This window comes from Gymnodraco acuticeps, unplaced genomic scaffold (assembly GCF_902827175.1).
Source record: "Gymnodraco acuticeps unplaced genomic scaffold, fGymAcu1.1, whole genome shotgun sequence".
NCBI classification, from domain to species: Eukaryota; Metazoa; Chordata; class Actinopteri; order Perciformes; family Bathydraconidae; genus Gymnodraco; species Gymnodraco acuticeps.
Window position 1 is genome coordinate 630,700 of NW_022990027.1, and position 21,500 is coordinate 652,199.

Here is a 21,500-nt window from a genome sequence, read left to right on the forward strand (position 1 = left end):
GCCAGGTTCTAAAAGACTTCATCCAATTTCAAATGAGTAGACGTCTTTATATCCGTCAAGGATAAGAAATCAAAAATAAGACAGAGACCATAAATATCTGTATTTTATTGTATGTGCATTACTCAAAAGAAAAACATTTATCTGTATTCAAAACGAGTCCCCCAATAGCAAACACCTACACACACTTTAAACTGATCCTGCAGAGGAATGTGTTGGTTGTCAGCACTAATTCTTAATGACATTGGATTCCTAGATGCTGAAAGACTCACTTTGAGTAGTGGATACAAAATGAATACTCAAGAGTTTGGTGTGATCTGTACAGACCACAATTACCAAATTATCTTCTGAAAAGTGATGCACAACAATTGTGTACCTCAAATAAGGCAGGTCATATTTGCCCAAGATTCCCTAATGTAGACAATACATAATGCCTTGCAAAGACAAAAACAACTCACCTACATAATCAAACACACGACAGACAAAATATGGTCCATTTATACATTTTTTTATTGAAAGCAAAAAGTATTTTTTACTCCTGCATTTTCTCAATGGTCTCCTCCTTGTATTTGCCCTTCTCCTTTCCATCGGCGCGAGACTTGGCCTTGCGCTCCAGGATCTTCTTGCGGTCCTTGTCCAGCTTTAGCCTGGTGATGACCACCTGTGAAGGACAAATAAAAACGGGTTGGTAAACAATCATGGAATAAGCGAGTGATACCAATCATAGGAGAGCATGTCTGAAAATAATCTGGTGTCACAACTACTTACGGAATTAAAGTATGTCCAAAACCGGTTTAATAAAAATACTATTTACAAGTGTGCATATAAGTTCAGTTCCACAACAGACACATGGATAGAACATGACCGGCACCACATTTCTTATAAAGCCAAACATGATGTGCATCAAATAGCATGTCTGTATTTATAAGTCACAGTACATAGTGCTTAACGTAAAGGCCCACTGTGAAGCTCTCTTACACCCTGATACATTGTTCTCTATTGTAAGAGAGCACAAGATAACAGTTTAAGTGTAATGAGTGCATTTAACCTCTTTTGAATTCAAGCACTCTGTAAGTTTTGCGTGCTGGTTAAACAGTATGGCTTGGCTTACTAGATGACTTATATTTGAACTGAAGTCCTCCGTTGTCATTCCTTGAATTTGTCCTTTTTTCTGCTATAGACATGTCAACATGCTACACTAGATGTATTGGAACTGCAGCTTGCTTTGGCCAGCTCACATGTACCTGTGAGAGCACAACAAATTGCTGTGTAGAGTTTATCCATCACATCTATATGGCCAACACAGCATTGTGCCAGTATGGGGATGAACTAATACATAATAAAACAATCGAAAAGGCAACTGCAGCCCAGTAAAAAAGAAAAGGACAAATGAGCAATGGCAGGTCTGCTGCCTGTTTAAGGGTCTGTCTAAGCCATAGCTGTTTGACAGTGAGCCAACATGTAAAATACCAGGACGCTAAAACTGCTGTGATAATTGCATTTGAATAAATGAGCAAAACTATTCAGAAAAGCCTTAAAATCTAAGGATACAGACATACAACATTACTATTGCTTTAATGTACCATACAGCGGCAGTATCATCTTTGTAGCACTACATTTATTTAAAAATACAATGCAAGATGTTGTGCAACTTGTCAGTCACTGAAACTACAGTGAATTTGAATGTTGGTAGAATAGTGTTTGTTTCATATTGCCTACTTTCCAACACGGTCAAATGTCATTGTCATCTTGTTAACTAGATGTATGAAACTGAAAATCTAAATATTAGGAACAATATTCTTTCCAGTTACAATAAAATAAATGTAACTTTGAAGTAGAGCCCTCTATTATGTATTTTCTTTCAAGCTTAACTTTGAACTTTAAAGCCCTGAAATAAGTGATAAATGTAAAAAGTGGTTGATAAACAGAAAGAATAAAATGTCATCCAATCGAGCCACACCACTTCCTACATTGTCAATGATTACAGAATTTAATCGGCTCAACGTTTCTTTGACAGTTTTAAGCCGGTTTACCTTTTTTGAGTAAAACAATCAAATCAACTGTTGTCCAGCCCTTTCATTCTAACAGAACACAACAGTGTGTCATCAAACACAGTCAAGTGCTTCTCTGTAGATCTACCTCTTTTTTAGAGTGCTTGCAAGGATACTCGTACAATTACTGATAAAAGGGACATTTGTCTTGTACTTCGGGAACACAACAAAAGTTTTTCCTCAACAAGGAAATGTTCTTGAACATAGTTTGTGTGGCACTTACATTTCACATTAAAAAAGGGGGAAGGAACACAAATTCAGTGTCAACACCCACAATGAACAGTTTTAGTCTCACTAACTACAGGTGTAGGTTAAAACTTTGAACAATGCCAATTACACTTTATTTGTTGCCACTGAAGGCAGCAAACCAATTTGAGGATATAGTGGACTTTCTCACCTTGCTCGGGTGGATACCGACATGGACTGTGGTTCCGTTGGCCTTCTCTCTCTGCACACGCTCGATGTAGATTACATACTTTTTCCTGTAGACCTGCACTACTTTGCCAATCTGCTGGCCTTTGTAGTGTCCACGGACAACCTGTAAACATAACAACTATGTCAAGCAAAAGCCTTACACTTTCTATGGCATTGATGAAAACATTAAGCAATTGTAACTACAATACCTGGACTTCGTCATCTTTGCGGATGGGCATGGACCTCACGTTGTACTTCTGGCGGAGCTCCTTGGACAGTGGGGAAGACATAATCTTCCTCCTGATGTGTGAGGGGGCATTGAAATGCCTCTTGCGGTTCTTGCGGCGGGAGGAGGTTACAAATGGATTGAGCTTCATGATGCTGCTAGCAAACGAGACATGAAAAAGGTTATTATCCAGTTTAAAATGTCTCAACTGATGAAAGCATGACTCCTGTAAGCATGCACTGATATAATTGCTTGTTTCCAACTCGAGTACTACGAGAAGCTATTTTCTTTACACAACATCAACCATTTAACAATACAATTAACGTTACAAAAAAGGTTAGCAAAAACACGTAATACCTTTACGGTTTTAAAACAGCTAGATAGCAGGCTAGGCTACAATATGCCTTCAGAGCCGTATGCTAAGCTATAAAGCTACTAGGTTAGCATAACATTAAACAGAGTAGAGCAAGCGTATTTCTGTGCCAACAGTAACAAAGTTATATTACCGAGTGTTTTACAGACTAAATGAAAAGCGGTTAACTGTAAAGGAAGCGGAATATTCATCGCAAGTACCAGAAATCAACCACCTTCACTAGCTGTAGCCGACATGCGGATACTGAGGGACCTAGCAGGGACACCAAAACCTGAGAGGTTTTTTACTAACAATAAATATCAATCTGGGTTCAATATTGGCATTATTTTGATTTGGATAATGTTAAAATGGTGTTTAGACGTTTATAGGGACACACAACGAGAATAAAGGCAGGATGGATAGTGATTACTATTGAAAGTATCTGCAAGGAAATCTTACCCTGCCGTTTGCTCCTCTATGGCCGGCGGAAAAGAGACTCGCACAGTACTTCCGCTGGCATTAGTTCACACTCAAGTCTCGCGAGAGTTCATAGATATGGGGGAAAAACATGTGAAAAACTGCCAGTTATCAAATTATAAATCAACAGAACATTATAATATTATTATTATAACTGTTATGTGTAGTTCTTACAGCTGTATTTTAATAATCCTGCATTATTGGACAATAAACGAGCTACTGTTTATTAATATTATTTTGCCAAAATAAATTCTAAATCCCCTTTACTGGTTTTATTACTGGTTTTATATTATATGTTCATCATTATACTGTAACCATAGACTGTATAAAGACTGTAACACGACTGTAACTCTCATTTACTGTGAATATTAAATAGTGCCACATGATGGCGCCAAACCCAATTGCACAATAACCTGGTCAGCAGTTGGAAGTTTTGCACATGATTCATCAAGTTTGAGCCAATGGTCATTATCACACACTGTGCTGTTTTAATCCCCCACTACTTAAAATCAACCCTGATACTGGGATACAACACAAATATAACGTCTATCATAGTGACACCATAAATGTTTGGGGGCTTAGATTTAACTTAGTAGCCTCCGTGAATCATATGGTAACATCGTGGGAACAACATGACCATCCGGACCATCCCTGTACTTACTTGTGTTCCTCCAATAAGGTGACTAACACGAGGGGGTGGGGATGTTTACACCGGCAGACCACACATAGGCTACATTGACCTCCCATCTGTGAGGACAGACACGACCCCCTGTCCGGCTCTCACTCAAACAACTCGGACTGAACTACCAACACGGAAGCGGAGGTGCGCTGACATTGTGCGGCTGTTTGTTCCCCGGGCGGCGCGCAGTTTTACCGGAGCCTGCCTGTCTGTCTGCGCTGTCTGCCTGCGAAAAGTGATGCTGTCATAGCCCCCTGCGCCGCGGACGGAGAGCCTCTTCCCCTCCCGCTCCCCCAGGTTCCTCTTTGGCTGCTGTCGCGGCGGCAGTGCGGATGTGGAGCCCGCAACGTAGCGCTCTTCACCCATCAGCAAGCATCGGAGAAGAAGAAGATGAAATGTTTTTCCCGTTATCTCCCGTACCTCTTCCGCCCTCCGAGCACCATCCTGTCCTCCACTTGCCACACCGAAGGTAGGGTGGGCTTGGGGGGCTGTCACAGGCTGCGAGTTGCTTACTTTGAGCGTGTGATATGAATGTCTGTGTGACACATACAGTAGACTAAACATGTGTGATGTCAGAAGTTAGATAGTTGTATGGTTACTAACCCACTGCAGATATGTCACAGTGCCTGAAGTTGTTAGAGATACTCAAATGTATGTATGAGAAAAAAAAGAGAGAGATTGTTTATGATGTCTGTATGGTGCAAATAATAGCACACATGTTTTCACTCGTTTCGCTTTCCTTAGAGCTGTCAACACACATGCATAAAGCATGCCAAGATACACTCAGTTTGTGGAGTTGCATGACAAGTAATTCCATTGACCTTTATCTCATAACTAAAGACACTTAAACCAATGCAGGCCTTTTTCTTAGAATATCAGATTGAATTGTAATTAGCATAGTTTTGATGGTGGAAGTTCCTGGACATACCGAAACTTCTTCCATGTAATACACAAGGTGTACAAAGTTATTGTCCTAGAGATGAACAGACCATACATGATGATTTGAGTGAATAGCTATAGGCCTCCATTAGTTGAAAAGAGCATGGTCCGTTCATGCTTATGATTGTGCTGTTAGACTGGGCGGCCCAAGAGGGTCTGAGTGTTTGTATAACCAGCCATTTACTAGGTCGTAATGTGGAGACTGAGCCACTGCATTATTTAGCTTTGCATGGTTGCCCTCCTTCCTGTGCACACTCTGCCCTCAGCCCTCTGGCCCGGGGAGGAAGATAGTGTGCTACAGTGTACAGTAGAGTATGTGCTGGTCACAACCAGGGCCCTTTACAGCATGTAGAGCTGACCTAAATACTGCATATATGAAGACATGAAAAGCATTTAAGCACTCACTCATTCATTCAGTCACTTACTCATGTACTCTTCTGATCCATTCCCTTTTTCAAAGTTTTACCACAAGTTATCTCCCTCCCTCAATGGTTCTAAGTAATTATACATTGATTATCAATTTCAAATATGACATTGCTCTGAATTTGTAGGGTATGGTTTGATTACAAGGTTTATTTATTGAAATATTGAATACACAGTATACAAAACATATCACGAGTTCAATGCTAAACCCGGAGCGAGATAATGAATAAACGAGAGAATACATTCTTAAAAACACCATCCATTTTAAATATAAATAATTGATTGAGGTATCTATATAATTGTGTGTATCTAGACAATTATAAGGCCTTGTTGCGGTGGATATTTGGCAAAAACAGGGCAAGAGACATTGGCTTTCCGAAAGGTAAGGCAAAGGCTTTTTGAAATGTAGCTAACAATGTGTTTACATTGACAATGAACTCAAAATGATAATTCTTTTGTGATTTTATGATGTAAAAGTGGAACATTTCAAAGACTTTGTCTTACAGTAACATGTGACCAAGTGTCATTATGACATGGTGTAATCATCATAACAAAAGCAGACTAGCATTATATTACAACTGAGCAAACTCTGTCCAGCGAGAGAAATAATAGTTAGATGTAGGTGAAAGATCTATTGCTTCAGTAAGAGTAGCTACCTTTAAAGATTTGTGTTGGACAGTACAGTTTCTAAGATGGAGAACTTTATCGCTCAAACATGATCATATTTAAACCTCTGCTTTTTCCAATTCATCAGCTGCTTCTGCATTATTTAAAATGGGAAATGTCAACAATTATACACCATTAATGCTTATTTTTGTATATGAAATGCAGAGATATGATCGACTAAGCTCTTAAACTTAAAAGCGATGGGGCCAACAAACAAAGTGCTTCTCTCCCCTCTCTTGGCTCTCTCTCTGACTCTTAATCTTTCTGATGCCTGAGATAAGGGAGTGGTATAATAGAGGAAGTGCTAGATCAGTACGCATGGTAGCTGCAACGCTCAGCCACAGTGATATGATACATGACCCAGCGTTGCTCTCTTTGTGGCGAAATATGAAACATTTCTAAAGCGAGTGAAAGACGTTGAATGTCATGTGCTGAGGCCAGCGGGGTTCTGATGACACAGCAGACGACCTTGGAAATGTGACGTGTACAAATGACTGAGGCCATCTCATCTGCACGCTACATACTGTGTGTATAAGTGATTACAAATAAGAACAAGTAGAATCATTGCATACACATGTTTGCATTGAAGTCCCTCAGTGTTTGTTTACGCTTATGTGCGCACTTCCTGTTGTGACCTTGGTATATTGTATTGACCTCCTGGTCTTGAGGAGGCTTGGCGGTGCACTGCTAAAGTCCCCCCCCCCATCTCCTCTCTTCAAACATCTCCCAGGATTCATGTCCAGCCCAGCTGAGCCGAGTTCACCCCAGGGAAGATGAGTGTGCGGTTACCATGTTAGTGGAAAATACATTATATAAGCTTTACTGGATCATATCTCTTTGTTTTTGTTTGTCCCCATAGTGGGGAACAGCATCGCTCAAATTCACCTGGGTCCAGTCTCTGAGGGATATACAGCCAGATACAATATCTTCTGAAACGTGTGTGTGTGTGTGTGTGTGTGTGTGTGTGTGTGTGTGTGTTTAGGCCCTCTGTGTGAGAGTCCCAGTGTGTTTTTTCTGTATTTTGTCCCCTAGTGTTTTCTTTTTTCCCCCATTTACATCAATCTGTCAGGTCTACTGTGATGGATTGAGTCTTAAAGGTTTCTGATGGGTGTGCGTTTGTATGTGGGTCTCCCTTGTGCTCCCTTGTGTTTTAGTCAGGGGAAAAAGATGAGCATCCCAAACTGACACCTCACCACATCTCACGCTGCTATCCATCAACACAGCCAGCTTCCTCAGCTTCCTCAGCTTCCTGTTCCTGTAGTGTGTTGGGGCAACATACATTATTGGTTTAAGTGAAAGAAAAAAAAGCTAGATGAATATTTACGATTAGATCCGGGATGGGAAATTCTTTGTTATTAAGAACTCTAGTGTATTCATATTTTGGCATTTTGCATTCATACAGGCTGTTTTATTTATAGGAAGAGCAGTGAGCCCGTCATGGCAGCGCCTGAGGGGGACTTCTGTCGGCATTTTGTCAAAGCATGACATTGACTTGAGTTTTGTGGGTGAAGAACACAGCGTATACTGGCGTGTGTGCTTGTGCCTTTATCATACAACCCGCTGTGTTGTTATCCTGACAGACACCCACTTCACAGCTCAGAACACACTCCTTTAGTCGCCCCGTCCTTACGTGCCGCTGGGGACAAACACCCTACATAGACACACAAACACACATAAGGCATCTGACGTGACTGTTCTGTTTCAGTTTAGTCAGCCTTTTTGTTTTGCAGAGGGTAGAAAGATGGGAGAACAGGAAACAAAAGGGTGCTCAAAAGAATACCAGATAAAGATGGAGAAGAGATGTTGCTTTACCACCCTGACAAGCTAAGAAGCATGTTGAGAAAGGAGTATATCCAGAAAGCTTTAGGCTACTCTTAAGAATGTAGCAATACACTGTCACAAAGTTGAGGAGAGCGATTGATAAACCAATAAGAAACTCTGAATTTACTATCTAGAATAGCTCAAGCTCCTAAAAACACTGAGTCCTACAATTTCCAAAACGCTAAATGTGAGCGACTTTTAATATGGGACGTTCCAGAAAGCTCCCAGTATTCCAGGTACTCTACGGTAGAAATTAACAAAGGCCATGGCTGACCGTGACAAACTGAGAAGTTGTCTTGTTATTGAAGTAAATTGTTCACCAGCTACTTTATAGCATTGGTGACATATTTGGTTAACATGTTTAAAATGTTTATTATATGTTACTTTACATTATTTCAGTTGAATACAGGTATACTTTTAGTGGATATGTTACCATTTATGATGCCTAAACTGGGATCCCATCACTGCTAGATTTATCTTCTAGCAACAGAAGACATGCAATGTGTTCACAGACTGAATAACACTCGTACTCACAGAGGGAACTGGATGGTAAGATTGGTGGAGTGCCTCTCTAAAATGGAGAACGCATCAACAAACATCTGCTCTGCTTAAAAGCGCAGGAGCAATACACTCTTATGCCTTCTTGCTTTAGGTTCTCACGTGGCGTTACTTGTGGTGTAACTGGAAGAACAATACAAAAATCCTCTTCAGAAGAAAAGGACTTTAAAAATAAGACTTTTGATTTTGAAGGAGTAATGAACCAAATTGATTTGGCGGTAACCCATTTATGTTTGCATCAATATAAAATATGCACTAATCCAATAATCGACATGTAACAGACCTATTTGACACATCATGTCAACATTAGAGATGTTTTCTTAAAATGCAGGTAGGCACACATGACTTTTTGTGCCTTGTAAGGTATTCACTGCTGTAGTAATTTCTGTGTGATGGGACCTTGTGGTGAAGCTCCTTACTGCCATGTGATAAGCAGCGGTTACTTCAAACATTTGCAATACAGTGTGTACCCACCTGAGGCTAAGAGCAGGAGTTAGCAGTGACATGAGATGTGTCCAGTCAACATTGGAGCATAAGGGAGAAAATGATACCAAAGTGACAGCAGATGAAGATAAATCTTGCTCTCGTGAAATGTAAACTTGCACAACACTAGGTTTTTTTTATGGTTCATCCCAAAACTAATGACATAGGAGAAAAACATTTACTCCCCATAATTCAGCTCGATTACCATGTGAAAATGAACAAAACAATAGTTAGTAAGCTAATATTCGTCCTGTTAACCTCCCTGGATCTCAGGATGGTACGAATCAGATAGAAACATGGTGTTATCTTACAGTGAGACGAAAACACCATAACATACCAGCCTTTTTCTCACACAGCACTCATCCGCAGTCTCACTTTACCACAAACACTTCCTGCTAGGTCTCTACGGCAAGTCCACATGAAAACAAGGAGAGGGGCGAGCAGCTAAAGTATCACGAGACTCCCTTCGCTCCTCCAGCCTCGCAGGAGGCAGCGTATCATTACAGAAAACACAGTGACGCAGGTCTTACCCTGTCTTTTCTTTATCACTGTTTCAATGATTCACCTGTGGCCTGGAACTGGATGGTAAGCCTTGGTGTTTTAGGCTTTTGTGTTGTATGGAATCGAATGTGCTCCTGTTGGGAGCTTTAGAGGCAGACAGATGCCCCTTTCACACCAGCGCTTTTTCAGCTCCGGCTCGGAGCTGGAGCCTGAAAAGCGCCGGTTTTTCCTGTTCACACCGCAGCGGCGCCGGCTCTTAGCTCCGGAATCCGGTTCACTTCCAGCTCCAAAAAATTGTCGGTCTAGAGGCAAGAGCTTCGGAGCTAAGAGGTTTGATTGATTGATTGATTGAAAAGTTTATTAACAGCTTGTATATTGGGTACAGTACAGTACAGCTCAAAACATACAATTGTTAAGGGGATGCAGACCAGAGAAAGACTTTCGTCTTGTTTACATCAGGGTCCCCCATTTCCAATTCATCATGTAATTTAAGACATATAAGACATATTTGACATACAGATGGCTTATTTACAATTTACATACAGGTGGTTTTTTACATACAGATTGCTTGTTTACAATTTTCATTTTAGATTTCGTTCTAATACATCCTAACCGGACATTTAAGACATACCAAGTCTACAGATATACAGTTAGAGGTGGCGTCGCTTACGTCGAGGCTGCAGGAAACTAAACCCTCCTCCCCTGAACATGGGTCGACTGTCATGCCTGCCTACAAGCAGTAGTGCTTAAGTTATAAACACACTTTATAAAGTCAGGCAACACTAACCAGGCTTCGTGTGATTCTGTTTATTTGTACCTTACTTTGACCATCCGTTCACTGTTATTGATCATTGTGGAGAGAGGCAGACGTGTTGTTTTGTATTATAGCAGCTATCGGATGGAATCAATACATGGGCTGCACAGGTTGTCGTGTCCGACTATCACAAGTAGAATCATTATAAAAATACGCCGGTAAAATGTGCCTGTAGAAAACGGTTTATGCCACAATAGGATAGCAATAGCAAGTAGTCAGTTTAGCTTCGGTTGCTATGCTAACATCACCCATTTTATACCAGAGAAACTTTCATAACAGCGTTGTGATACCAAACAGCGTCAATTCAGACTGACACACATTCACTTAGGCTAAGGGGAACTGGGGATATGTATCAGCTGCTTGTGTGAGTCGGACAGTGAATACTTTAGAGCGGCCGTTGCAGTGTGAGCTAACCGGGAGCTAACGGAGGAGAATAAACTCCCGTAGAAGAGCAGCCAACACTGCAGCAGAAACACATTAATAAACAATGAACCACGGCACTCTGGAGCAAAGTATAAGGTTGGAGAAGTCGTTATTCAATTTATTCTGGCTTCGTGTGATTAAAAGCAACACGATCATTGACCCGACGCAGTTCCCCGTTGTTGTTGTTGTTGTTGTTGTTGTTCTTGTTGTGAGCGCCGTAATGCCCGTTGGGGAGCAAATCAGCTATGTAAACGGTGACGTCATGACGCAGCAGCTGCAGCACCAGTCGGGTGCTGGGCGGTGTGAACAGAGCGGGAGCAGAAAAGGGAAACCGGAGCTGAACCAGAAAAGCTCTAGCTCGGAGCTAGAAAGGGAAAAGCGCTGGTGTGAAAGCCGCAAAAGAGGCTCCTTATCGAGCCGGACCGCTGGGCCTTTGCTCCGGCTGGCAGGCTGCAGCTCAGACAGAGACTGCTATAGGGATGGGGGTATATATAGAACATCAGGATGGGCTTCCTCTCTTCCTCCCTCTCCCCCTCCACCCATCTGTCTCTGTGGTTTGAGAGCATCCTGATGGGTTGACTGAGACAGGTCTGCACCGCTGCAATAAAACCCTTTTATTAAATCCTGAAGTGCATCCTGATTTCAACCCCATTAAAAGTACTGTAAAAAGGAAATGTACAGCAACTTACAGAATATTATATTAATGAGATATATTGTTAATAGCTGAGAGGCAACAATGTTTCATGTACTCTCTTCACTTTTGTGTTCATCTCTGTTCTTATTGCTTTCTTATGAAACCTAAGCGCATAACTCAGATGTAGGAATAACAAGTGCTCAGCACATCCAGGTGTCACGCACGGATAAAGAGCTTTCCTTGTTTGTATTTCCCTTTTAACTTGTGTGCATTTTGAAGAATAGACTAGCTTAGATGAAACTTTAATGAGGTTGTGCAGCGGAGGAGAGGATTTGCAGTGGATAAGAAGAACAAATGGTGCCGGAGATAAAACAAGTGTTTTTAATTTAAACTGAGCCGTTGTGTTCATCAGTAAAGTGGAACTTCTGTGTGAACTATTCATATCTTAAAGGGATAGTGGAAATCCGCGAATTTTGGGTTTAACTTATGTATTTGTATTAAAAATAAGCATAATAAACTATTTTTTTTAATTTCATGCGCCTAGTTTCATTTTATTTTCAATTTTACTGCGCCCTCTCAATGAAACGAAATACTTCGGGAATCGTCGGGAATCTTCGGATGATGACGAGAGCAGAGGAAGACGGGCACAAACAATGGCGGACATTCAATAGCATTTGCATGTGAATAGCCGACCTTTATTATGGTGAATAGATGTGTTTTGTATGGCTGTAGTGCGACAGCAAATGCAGAGAATGGCGTATCGACTCATGCGTTTCCAAGAAACCCAGCCATTCGTTGTCAGTGGGTGAAATTTGTTCAGAAATGTTCACTATAGGTAATACTATAAGACGGCAATACTTTATACCGAGTATATTGCCATAAATATGATGATTGATTATCAGTAAAAAATTATACGTGACACAACGACATTGGATTAACCTTGAGATGCGTTTTTATTCCGTTGAACAAAACTTTTGATCACAAATCAAAAAAGGTAAGACGTAATTATTGTAATATTTTTGGAACCGGATGTTGTTTACTTTCTCTTTTCTGGCTGATAGCTCCAGGAATTCGAGGTCTTACAGTGATGACATTACATGTGTGGAGTCTCAGCTTTAAATCGTATATCTTGTTTGTGCAGTTAAGATAGTAATAAGGGCATTTCCACCGTGTGTTGTGTGTAAAAAAGCGTTAGCATTAGTTAGCATTGTTTCGCTCAATGCTAATTCAAAGGCTTGGTATTACTCTTGTGTTTTTTCTAGCTAACAATTGTTCTTATTGTCAGTTAGCGGAGTTTCTTACCTTTAAAAGGGTATGAAACATTAATAGTTTCATAAATGTTAAGAAGCCCTGAGACATGTGAGAGAAAAAAAACTGTGGGAGGGGTCCACTGGGGGGACCTTCGGGCTTAACTGGTTAACAATGATTAATATTTGTAAAGGTTACAGGTGATCTTAAGATGCGTGAGCTATGCTTAGGGACCTACCAGTCAAGATTATTTGTGCGTAGGGGTGCATCATCTGGCGCCTGGTCCTGGTCATCCTCGCGATTGCCCATGCCGTGAACCATCACCTCGGGCTCGGGCTCGAACAAATAAGGACGTAATGGTCCATCGTCTGGCTCAATATTCTCACCATCGTCGCTTACTGAACCGGATTCAGATTCAGTTCCTAAAACGACATTTTCGTAGGAAAGCCGAGAGGATGTTTCTGACTCGCTATCATCACTGGATACCTCGTACAATCCTTCTTCTTTGTCTGGTATATTTGCCCTTCCACGTTCATTCTGCATAGACGCCATAGTTTGTTATCGTATCGTCTTCCTGAGTTTTCGTCACTTCCGGTTTGGCTGAGTCGAACATTTCGTTTCTAAAAAACTTCGGGGAAGCTGCAATAAAGTGCTTCTAACATGCGTAAGGCAATTATTATATATTTTTAATCAGGTGTGATTGTTTTGGTACGTAATTATGCTTGTATATAAGTTAAAACGAAACTATTTGAGGTTCCATTTCCACTATCCCTTTAAACTGCACTGTAACTTTTTATTCATGTACTTTTTATTCATGTTTTTTTAGATTTGTTATCAGGAGTAGTACAACTGTGGCCTTTGTTGGTGATTAGACATTTAAAAAAACTAAACGGAATTCCACGTTTGCATTAAGATTATCCTTAATTACTATAATACTATAATAACAATAAGATTACAAAGACCTACTATAAATGGCAGACAAAGTTAGTGACAACTGAACTACTTCTGAAACGGTTGGACTCTTTCACTTTAGAACATAGCTTGTACATTTTCATAAAGTATTTCTTTTTTTCTTATACTTAATTTAACTGGCTTTTATTTCCATTTACTTCTAATATTGTCACTGTTATGCTCCAATTCACCAACGCAGATCCCTTGCATGTGAAACCCCCTTGACAATAAACCAGATCCTGGATCTAATTCCGGGGTTCCTCAAACGGAAAAAAAGTTAAGACCCAATGCTTTACAACAAAGGTCTATATTCCATGGAAAGTAAAAACTAAACGTGGCATTGAGGAAATAGTCCCATAACACTTTTTGAATGTGAGTATGAATAAGTAACTTGTGGTTGTACTGTGCTCTGGTCCTAGATGTAGAACTGCATTAACATGATGCAGGATGTTACTGATCAAGAACATTCATGTGACTTTCTTTGGCTGAATGTAACTTAATAAGATTACAAAGATAAAGGCAAAAGGCTTTGAGGCCCCAGATGTCGGCTCTTTGATCTGGCTGACATGACTGTTCCCTGGGGGGGAGGGGGGTCATTGTCCAGGTTCTCCAGAAGCCCTGAGACGAGTAGCAAGGACTGTCCTGATTCAAGTTCTGGATTAAATGTGTTTTTGCTGGTGTCGTGCCCCTTTATGGCCCTATAGGAAAGTCAAAGGGCACACGCATAATACAACTAACATCCACATAACTAACCAAAATGCTCCAGGAACTCATTGGTAGCAGGAAGAAATTAACGACAACAATGTCATCAGCTTTCAGGAGAGTGGAGAAACAGATTTTCTGGGGGTTTTCTTACCCAGCCATACCCACAGGCGGAATGGATGGGATCCAATTAGGTCTGGCTTTAGGTTCCTTTTTATAGTTTCCCAGCATAGTTTTTCAATATCCCTCTGAAAATAGCCGTCTGTTGTGACAGAGTCATCACAGCCCCGTTTGAGTAGAATAACCTGAGAAATGTGGTCGATGTGGAGCAGGGATCAGACCAAAACACAGCCTGCAGCAGATGGCTATGGATAGAGGGCTGTTTACAAGGCGTGTGTTGTGTCTGTCAGCACCATGGATAGAGTACAGTGTGAAACGATAGAGATACTCCTCCAGCCATACGGTAGTGAAGGCTTTTACTGTTCTGTTTCAATGGCAAGCCATGACACTGGATAAATAATGCAGCCTATGCTACTGTACGAGGCAGCCGACAGCAGCAGTACATGAAGTACCAGTCTGTGTCTAACAGCCACTACACACACATACACACACAATGTACAAAACTCTCTGAATGGATGGCGCATGAAGTCACATGAGTCATATTTCAGCAAACCAATTCTCCCCCTGTCTCCGTCTTTTTATATTTTTGTTTATCTCTAGTTTTGGACTTTTTATGGCCACAAATTATGATGAGCAGCATCTAGCTTCAGCACATTTCCACTGATTCTCACTCCGAGCCACACCTTATTTATAGCTGGTGTATTGTTATGCAGGAAAGGAAGCTGGTGGTGTTTCCTCCCCTCACCTTATTAGTCATCAACCAATTATAGTACTCTAACTAGCCGTAAGATTCAGGACGTGGTTACTTAAATCATATCACCACGCCACATATACTCATTACTCAACATCTTTCTTTATCCAATCGGTTTTATCTGCCTGTAACCTTTGAACTAGAGTTGAATTAGAGGTAATGTCTTCAGCCTGCTTTTTTGTTTGTGTGTTCATTGTCCGTCAGCAGGACGCTTACTGGGACGATTTCCCAGTAACTTAACCCTCCATTCAATTAAGTTGAAGAGTGTAGCTCCGCTTTGTTTGTAAGAACAAATCAAGGGGCGGATACACCGTTTTTTCCGAATGGAAACAGCCTTCGTGGATGTTCTCTGTGCTCAATTGCCATTAACTTGTCAATATCGTGTTTTTTAATGATGAATTCCTACACTCAAAGTCCATTGAATCGTGCATATCCTACATACTGTATGCGTGAGTAGTGTAGTCTCTTAAACAGAGATAAGAAATCATTCAACCAGCTTACATTTCTCAACGACTATCTGATGGATTACCTTGAAATATGGTTCAGACAGACATTCATGGTGCCCTCAAGATGAATTGTTATACATTTGATGAGCCCACTGACTTCCTCTATTTTATCCTCACATCAGAATTGCATTGGGTCCAGTACTAATACTAATACCAGCACTTTAGGCCCATTAAGCTAATGATATTCCAATCATCTTTAGCTGTACCACGTGTTGCTAATTAGTATTTTGTTAAGATGCTAACATGCTAAACTAGGATGATGAACTAACATAGCGGTTCAAAACATCATGTAAGTATTACCACATTGGGCATGTTAGCATGCTGATGTTAGCAATGAACTCGAAGCAACACTGTATAGTATCATCAAGATGCTAGTAGTCTCTTGGTCTTGCATTGTTTATTTTATTGTTTTTCTTTATCATGCCATTTCAAACTACTAATGCAGGGCTATTCAATTACACATTCAGTTGGGCCAGATTTTATAACTACAAAATTCAGCTGGGCCAGACATTCAGCGGCCTGTAAAAAGCGGGTAATGACACATTTTAAACCAACACATATTACTGCGATGAAAAACATGCCATTTGTATTCATTGTTCATCTAACAAAGGTACGTCAAAAAGTGCATAAAAACACAACAAATTAGCATTAATTTAACAGAATCTGAGGCATCTCAAAGTGCATTCGGGAAAAAAAAGTGCACAGTTTTAGCATTACATTTGTTTGCTTTCGAAGTCAAATATTCAGGTTTTTTTTTTTTAACCAGGCACATCACAAAGTGCATTTAACTGAATACAATAATAGAAGTCTTAATAAATGTCCTCACATACAAAATACAATTGGATACATACATGCACATCAAAAAGTGCATTAACAAACAGTTAAAGAGCTCCAATGTAACACAAAGAGGTACTCTAGCAATAGGCCTACTATTTTTTCACTTTTCAAGTAATAACAAAAAAATCATACGTTTTGATCACATTTGACCATTACACATTACAAAGTGCATTTAAATGAATACAAAAATAACTGTCAAACCCTTCAGTGCACAAACCCATAACAAGGGATAAGGGTAACTAACATATGAATGAATACTACACTACACGTCTACTATAGTAAACTAGGTGCTTACTATCACCTCATTTGTGATTTGTCATCGCTGACTTTCTCAATGGGAGAAGTGACATTTTTTGTTTTGAACAAGAGCAGTGATTTTTGGCTCATAGGATGTCAATGCAATCCTAAAACATTGGTGAAGACTGCTGTCAGTCAGGGAGCAGCGAGTGCTACTTTTATTTTAGTTCATGTGTGAAAAGCTTGACTCACATTTGTATGTTGATCCAAACATACTGAGCACACAGATCGCTACTTTCTGAACGTTAGGGAACTGTTGTTTTTTGACATCACTCCAAAACTTCGCTGGCCCGTTAGTGCGCTGCTCTTGTGCCATGATTACGGATGAATGCATGTCAATAAGTTCCAGTGTAAATGTCCCCTCGTCGATGGAGGGGACCACTTCCTTTGCTCTGGTTGATACGTCCCCCTCTATTGCAACAGTGAAGCGGTCTCTGGCAAAGCCCATCACCTCTGTGGGCAGAGCAAGTCCATCCAATCGACCGGCAAAGTTCTCTTTCAACCTCGCAATTAAATCTGTCATCACATCCGTGATTTGTGCCGGGGATGTGATGTATTTGTTGAGCGTCGGAAAATGCAGCATCCGACCCGTACTCAAGTCGGTCGCGAAAAGGTCCAGCTTGACTTGGAATGCGCGCATCTGCTCCACAAGATCAATGACCGTTTTGTCTCTGTTTACGCTTCAGAGTTGAGAGAGACATGTTTTAGAGTTGCTATCATAGGACCACCGTTACTAGCACCACTAGATGCACTTTCAAAAAACGTGTTGCGTTGTGGTTTAGTGGTTTCTATGCAACGCGGAGTGTTGCGTTCACGGTCTGTACTAGTGTAGGAATTTGGCTACGGGAGGCTGGGCCACTCGGGAGTTGGTTCTGGGCCGCATCTGGCCCGCGGGCCGCCATTTGAATAGGCCTGTACTAATGTAACTTTCTAGAAATGATATATATACTGTATTTTTATACCATAACCATTTAACTCCTTTTGTAGGGGAACATTGTTTTTTTAATAACTGACTCGGATACTAAACATCTAGAAGCATATTTCCTTTTCATATTATCCAATGTGTGTTCCTGCATTTTACAAGCTGTGAAGGTGAAACACATTAGATGTCTGGCTCACACACACATATGAAATATTAAACCCTTGAGTATGACCACGGGGTCAATGTAAATGTAAACTATAACATAACAGAGGACTTCTAAAATAGCAGCTGACAGCTACTCACGTAAATGGATTTGGCAAAGCGCCCTGTTGACCAGCTTTGTCTCTGTTTTAAATCCCCCCACTGACACCGTACTCTGGATCTCCCTACCCTCCAGTGGGATTACGCAGACGTGATTGAAGGGGACTCTGTGGGATCTGCGCTTGTTATCTAATTTGCTCGACATATTCACAGGCAGGCTCCAGAGACTGATTTCAGTCAGAGGCCGAGGACTCCCAAAGAAAAAAAAGAGCTGATTTGTGTCACTTTCCATCACAAATTAAATCTAATAAAAACTTGAGGGCAACCTTTGTGAAGATCTTAGTCTGGGCACATCTTGTCAAAGCAGCCTACATACGGAGACACCAGTAATTCACTGCAAACCTCTAAAACACCTTAAATATAATCCAGATCATAGTCCATCAACATTTAACATCCACGACATCCATAAACATTACAAAATAAAGTCACTGCATAAGAGGGAATTTAGGATGGCAGATTATATCACGCTTAATTAGAATTGGATAATAAAGTCTGATAAAAAATGGTTACTCAGCGGCATTAACCTTTAAATCAGGGGTGGGGAACCTCCGGCCCCCGGGCCCTATACGGCCCGCGAGACCATTTGGTACGGCCCTCGAGGTAATTTATAAACACGCAAAAAAGAAAAAAATTAAAGAAATCTAGACCGCAAACAAATTAAACAAGCGAGTGCCTGTTTTTCCTGGCCAAGGTCAGGGTCCTTGAACACAACACGAGCCTAACGTGTCATCACGTGGTATATGTCTTGTCTGACAGGGGTGCAGTTCTGACGGAGAGCACCAGACCGTTGCTCCGGCCAACAATTGCAGTAGGGCCTACCCAGCGGGCCTACCCATAAGGAGCCGTACACATGCCGCAGTTTCTGCGTGTCTGTGTCTTTAGTTGAAAGCCCAGTGGCATCTGCTCATCTGTCATACTGATCATACAGTCAATAACTTTGTTGTTATTAGCATCTGGTTAGCTAGCTATGCTAACAAATATAAGAAGCTTTTTCTACAACCAGTGAGATAAAGGCACGCACTTCTTTATATGATCATTATAGTTCTAAAAAAACAAGAGAATAAAGTAAACAGGTATAAAATACTATATGACAGTAAAAAAAAGTTGTTATTAATAAACAAGAATACAGTTTGAAAGGAGAGTGATTTGTAAAATATCCATAAAGAAAAATCTGCTTCCAGTTCTGTTTCATCTGGGTGTTGAGAGATGTATCCATAGATCTCCTAATGTTGCTCTCAAAGTGCACCAGATTGATGCTTTTAACTTCAACATTTAACAAAAAAATCTTCCCGGGGGAGCATGCCCCCCGGACCCCCCTAGAGGAGGTTAGGTCCCCCCCACACGTAAATCATGTCCACATAGGAAACTAAATACATTTGCACACATCTTGTGTCCATATCTTTCCGTTTTGGTGGTCATGCCACACCGTGCACGTGCATGCTCGAGTCATGGTAAGATATCTGGATTCAGAGGTTGCTTTTTCTTTGCACAGCCTGAAAGAAAGGCCTAATGAATGGGCTGTGATTTTAGTTGTTTTAAGCAGAGGTCAATCATTTGTACGGCCCTCGGAGGATGTTGAAAACATTGAAATGGCCCTTGAGAGGAAAAAGGTTCCCCACCCCTGCTTTAAATCAACGACCTTATATTCCTGTTTAACAGCCACAGTCTCTTTTAAACTTACAAATCAGTCGATACATTTGTTCCCAATCTGTTATACAAAATGAGTTTTGTTCAGCCCGTTCTCAACCCCCACGCTCTGTGATAAGCTCCCATTGATCTGACCTAATGGCTCTGTGACCCACCTAGCATCAAATGTATGTGTGTTTCTCACAAGCAGCCAATTTAACGCTTGGAAATGACTTACAGTAAAGGTTTTTTTGAGGGTCATGACCCGACACGACAAGGCCATCTATCCTAAGAGCTCTTTTTCTTCCGTGGTTTGTAATGACCTACACATTGTCACATTGTGCTCGGCTGGTTTTGTAGTACACACTTTGACAAAACTGTACTTGGAAATGAAGCAGCTCTGGAGGGCGGCAGCATTATGAAGATTTAAGCGGCTGTTAGATATATTTCATTGAGCCCATCTGGCCTGTTTGAAAGTGTTGCTGAGTCTAGAGAGGCGGTCAGGCGGTGCAATAGAGAGGGTGATGGATGGGCTGATGGAGGCAGGGGGAGGGGAGAAGATGAGAGTGCAGATTTGGGGGGGAAAGAAGCTATTTTCCGGCAGAGTTGAATCTCAGGCTTGGCATGCGGCACACTGCTCTGCCTGTTTTCATACCAACACTCGGCTCTGGCTCCTAACCAGGCTCAACTCACCAATGCCTCTGAAGAGCACACAAACCCACCCGCACACTCTCTTTCTCCCCCTGACGTTTTGGCTCACCCCTCTCTTCCCCCTCTTTATCTTTCTGACTCTCGTTCACTACCTCCTTCCTCTGGCTCTTCTCAATTTGTCTTACCTTCACTCTCTTTTTCTCTGGCCTGTTTTCTTTTTTTCCACCCAGCCTTCCGGTACAGAGGGGTGTGGGGGAGCCTCCAGGTTTCCATAGCGACACTTTGTATCCTGATGTCATTAGTATTGACGGTGTGCAGCTAGGCCAAGCTGTCCTGGCACCGGGGCTGTTTACTGGTTTCCCCAAACTTAAATGATCCGATGTGGGACATCTGTGTGTTTGACTTCACAATGCAGTCTGTCTAACAGTGTCTGTTTGACATTAAGATAGTGATAACAAGGAGTTGTAGCAACGTATATATACAAAAGTGAGTCATTTGTGAACTGTCTGTTGAAAAAGCTCTGGTGATGTGGTTCCAGGAGCTGGATTTGCACCAGGGGAGAGGCTTGGCAAGGTGGAAATGGATGTTTCATGAAGAAACATCGCCTCTGTCTGCTCGCTCGCTGTATGACTACTGAAGCATGTCAGTAAAGCACAACTCCCAGCCCGACTCCCTCCTCGTTCTTCTGCCTGCTTCACTGGCTCATCTGAGGAGATAGGTGCCTCCTTAGCACCACTCCCCTCAGAAATGCATACAAGTGTTTATCTGTTGCCTGCATGTATGACCTCCTACATAGGTGTTGAATGTTTGAGTCACAGGGGCAGCAGCTCCCCCTTCTCCACCCCCCACAGATTGTTGAGCTCCTCCTGCAGGCCCACGAGCCGGCAGGTTGAAGCTCTGTGTTGCCAGGGTAATTAGTTCTGTAAGGTGTCTTAGGCCATGGGTGTACAACATGGATCCTGTATTGATGCTGTGACGTCACATGCAAGGAAAGAACATCTATAATGTCATGCAACATTCAGACATAAAACATCCTCTGGTGATCCTTCGTGTATAATAACATGGCTGAAGATGGTCTTGGGATGCAACACAATGCATTTTCTGCATTGA

At 41.4% G+C, this 21,500-nt stretch overlaps 2 protein-coding genes across 3 annotated transcripts in view; one reads left to right on the forward strand and one right to left on the reverse strand.

Moving 5' to 3' along the window:
* Positions 1–484: 484 nt before the first annotated feature.
* rpl26 (ribosomal protein L26) lies at positions 485–3,592 on the reverse strand. Of its 2 annotated transcripts, none has more exons than XM_034214913.1 (4): positions 3,500–3,592; positions 2,672–2,843; positions 2,446–2,586; positions 485–658 (listed from the first exon to the last, which is right to left on the reverse strand). In XM_034214913.1, exons 2-4 carry the CDS (start codon positions 2,837–2,839, stop codon positions 530–532), a joined length of 438 nt encoding a protein of 145 aa, XP_034070804.1. In that variant the 5' UTR covers positions 2,840–2,843; positions 3,500–3,592; the 3' UTR covers positions 485–529. The 2 variants fall into 2 exon arrangements, with proteins under 2 accessions (XP_034070804.1, XP_034070805.1); XM_034214914.1 differs by having other exon boundaries at positions 2,672–2,846; positions 3,500–3,588.
* Positions 3,593–4,586: 994 nt separating this feature from the next.
* Positions 4,587–21,500, forward strand: part of ppp2r2ba (protein phosphatase 2, regulatory subunit B, beta a) — a 51,294-nt gene continuing 34,380 nt past the window's right edge. Inside the window, exon 1 of the mRNA XM_034214911.1 lies at positions 4,587–4,665. Coding sequence (XP_034070802.1) covers positions 4,587–4,665 — 79 coding nt within the window. The remainder of the gene's footprint in view (positions 4,666–21,500) is intronic.

What these genes read in the sequence shown, in the direction of transcription:
- rpl26 (XM_034214913.1), bottom strand. Translation starts at nt 2,839, where the DNA reads ATGAAGCTCAATCCATTTGTAACCTCCTCCCGCCGCAAGAACCGCAAG. An exon ending in GCAAAGATGACGAAGTCCAG is followed by an intron (nt 2,587 to 2,671) that starts GTATTGTAGTTA and finishes TTATGTTTACAG; the next exon opens with GTTGTCCGTGGACACTACAA. An exon ending in TCGGTATCCACCCGAGCAAG is followed by an intron (nt 659 to 2,445) that starts GTGAGAAAGTCC and finishes TGTCCTTCACAG; the next exon opens with GTGGTCATCACCAGGCTAAA.